This window comes from Sphaeroforma arctica (genome assembly GCF_001186125.1).
Source record: "Sphaeroforma arctica JP610 unplaced genomic scaffold supercont1.441, whole genome shotgun sequence".
Classification (NCBI taxonomy): Eukaryota; class Ichthyosporea; order Ichthyophonida; genus Sphaeroforma; species Sphaeroforma arctica.
Window position 1 is genome coordinate 60,544 of NW_014040117.1, and position 2,858 is coordinate 63,401.

The 2,858-nt window shown below is 35.8% G+C and overlaps 1 protein-coding gene across 1 annotated transcript; it reads left to right on the plus strand.

The window, feature by feature from the left end:
* The first annotated feature begins 1,329 nt into the window (after window positions 1-1,329).
* On the plus strand, window positions 1,330-2,678 carry SARC_06285 (hypothetical protein). Its single transcript, XM_014299825.1, has 3 exons — window positions 1,330-1,695; window positions 1,824-1,997; window positions 2,161-2,678. The coding sequence occupies exons 1-3, from the start codon at window positions 1,478-1,480 to the stop codon at window positions 2,177-2,179; spliced, it is 411 nt and encodes a 136-aa protein (XP_014155300.1). The 5' UTR covers window positions 1,330-1,477; the 3' UTR covers window positions 2,180-2,678.
* The last annotated feature ends 180 nt before the right edge of the window (window positions 2,679-2,858 follow it).

A 2,858-nucleotide genomic window follows, 5' to 3' on the forward strand; every position in this document is an offset into this window, starting at 1 on the left:
GGGAAAACGACACGTTCTAAATATATATGTACAAAATTCAAAACTGTGTACACGTTGTGACGACATTTTATAGGACATATGGGTCGCGAGACTCGCGACATGGTGTCGTCAGACGTCAGGTCCATTGATGCCTGACGGCTCAATAGGTATACAGTTGTATACTGTTAACCAAATATAACTAAATATCTAAACGACATGTCAATTGTCATACCTATCGCCGTGACATGTGTGTACGTCTGTACGATTGTACTGAGTGTACTTCATTGTCGTAAAAACCAGTACACACGGCAGTAAACTGTAAAGTACTAAAGTGTTAAAAGTGACAACTGACAACTGACAAGTGCAAAACTGCAAACCGTAAACTGTAAAGTATAAGCGCTACTCCCTCCTACGACTCTATGCGCTGTGAGTCAGTGACGCATGAATCAATAGCTCACAAATAGCTTATTATTTGCTCTATCGGTTTAGATTGTTTTCGAAATATAGTTTTATCTAGCCTTCTATTTTCCCTTCTATGTACATTGTACCATTGTACAATAAACACGAGGAGTCGAAGAGGATGGGTATAATTTGTTTTTTATATAAAAGAAATATAGAATATTTGTTCAATGTTCTCTTGTAAATAAATACGTCTGGGACTGGAACTGTGGAACACACAGTGGAACTAAATACATCACCTTTATTTTATTATTTTAAAAGAACTAAATAAAACATTTATTAATATTTATTTATCTGGCAAATTTTGACTATATTTACAGATTTCATTTTTTTTAAATATAATATTTGTGGCATTTGTATTTTTTTTCATGATGTAATGCAATCTTTTATAGGTGCTTCTATTTAAAATACCGCTTTTGTCTTTAAAAAAAATTATAAAATATAGGTCGAATAGTTGAGTTTTAAATATTTATTTTATCATCTCTATTTTATAATAAATATTTAGAGTTCAGCACACAATCAATGCTACTGTAGTTCTGTCACAGTCAGATACGGGCTTACGGCTCATGGAATCCATAATCCTGCACGTGATGATATTTATAATCGAAAACTGAATCTCAGAATAGGAAATTCTATAGAAATTGATGTTGCTTGGTTGTTGTCAGCTGATTAGTGATTAGAGTAGTAGGAGGAGTGAATTCCAGTATTAACGTTAGCCGTGGAGTTTAAATGAACCATAATGGGGAACTAAAAGAGGTATTAAATAATTATGCAGAAAAGATTCGAAGAATCGAAGATGTGCATATTTGGTCCACCGCATAGTTAGCCGTTTTGATACTCCGCTCATACAAGATAGCCAGTAAACTCGTAGGTCACAACATTTCGGTTTGATCGTTAGCGTGTGTATGCCTTGTTACTGACTTTTACCCTGAAGTTTTGGCCTATAAATACCGCACATTTATTGATGTGTCAACCTCAATTCACACTTTAAGAAACTCGAAAACAAATCAAAGTATCTCAACTCCGGTAGTCGCAAAAAATGTTTGCCTCACGTAAAATTATACTCCTCCTCTTAGTTGCTATTATGGCTATTGCAGCCGTGAATGCTTCAAGAGATAACGAGTATGATCTACGATGCAAGGACCGCAATATCAGTTGTGGAAATGGCCAGGAGTTGGAGCAGAACAGAAAATGCTGCCGATATTCAAACAGTTGCAGCAACGGTTGGTCACAAGAGAAATGCTTAGCATCAAACTGGTACGGAAATATTTCAAAAATGGAACTTGTTATTTATTCGTTTGGACTTTGTCTTTCGCCCTTTCGTTGTTTTATACCCCCACACAGCAATCCGTTTATTTATTTATTTGCTCACGACCTATCCTCAGTTGCAAGAGCAAGGGGGGCGACAATGGCGACAACGATGATTTCCAGCTGAGATGCAAGGATCAGGACATTGACTGTGGGAGTGGACAGACGCTAATGAAGAATCGAAAGTGCTGCCGTTATTCTGACAAATGCGGCGGAAATTGGTCTCAGAAAAAATGTCTTGCATCTAACTGGTATGTTGCATGTCTCTCTTTTACGATACGATTGGATATACGAATTTAAATGGCGTTGTGTCGCTTTCTCGTCGTGTCTTTGCTCTATACACAGCTCGTTACCAATTCATTCAAGTATAGAATAAAGAAGTTTAACATGCATGCTTGCTTTCCACAATGACAGTTGCGAAGATAAACACTAAATGTGCGATGGCTCCTATGAAAGTGCAGCTGCTAGGAAGATGTAATTCCTATGAAGACTAACAGTCAGGATAGCTACTCGGTTAAAAGATTATATACAAATAAAGTGTGATATATTGAGTGAGATACGTTTACTTTGATGACCATGGATTCGAATGCAAAAAGAGGTAGATGTTGACCTTGATACCAAGATCAACTATTGTGGATGGCAGTATGAATTCCGATCACTTAGCTGACGCTCTCGCATCAATGTGACTTAACTACCAAATAATGCTGACATCGTTCATGAAACAAATTGATAAATCAAAATAAAGAACTTCTTGTCATAATCGAATTCTAAACAAAAATATGCGTAAATATGGGATCATGCATCGATGATTTGTAATAAATTTTCCTTGTATAGTAATCTTAATAGAATGCTTTGAAAGTGTACAACTATGGGCTTCCGAGACACTTGTGTCCACTGTGAATTCTTCAAGTGTACTCGATGGAATATAACACAGCCGTTCTACTAACATATACAGATACATATACATATATATATGTATATATATATATATATATATGTGTGTGTGTGTGTATGTGTATATATATATGTGAGTGTGTTTTCTCGTATTTATGACTGGTATTATTGCTTCAATGCGCTTAGAAGTGAATAGTGAGTTTCTCAATATATATATA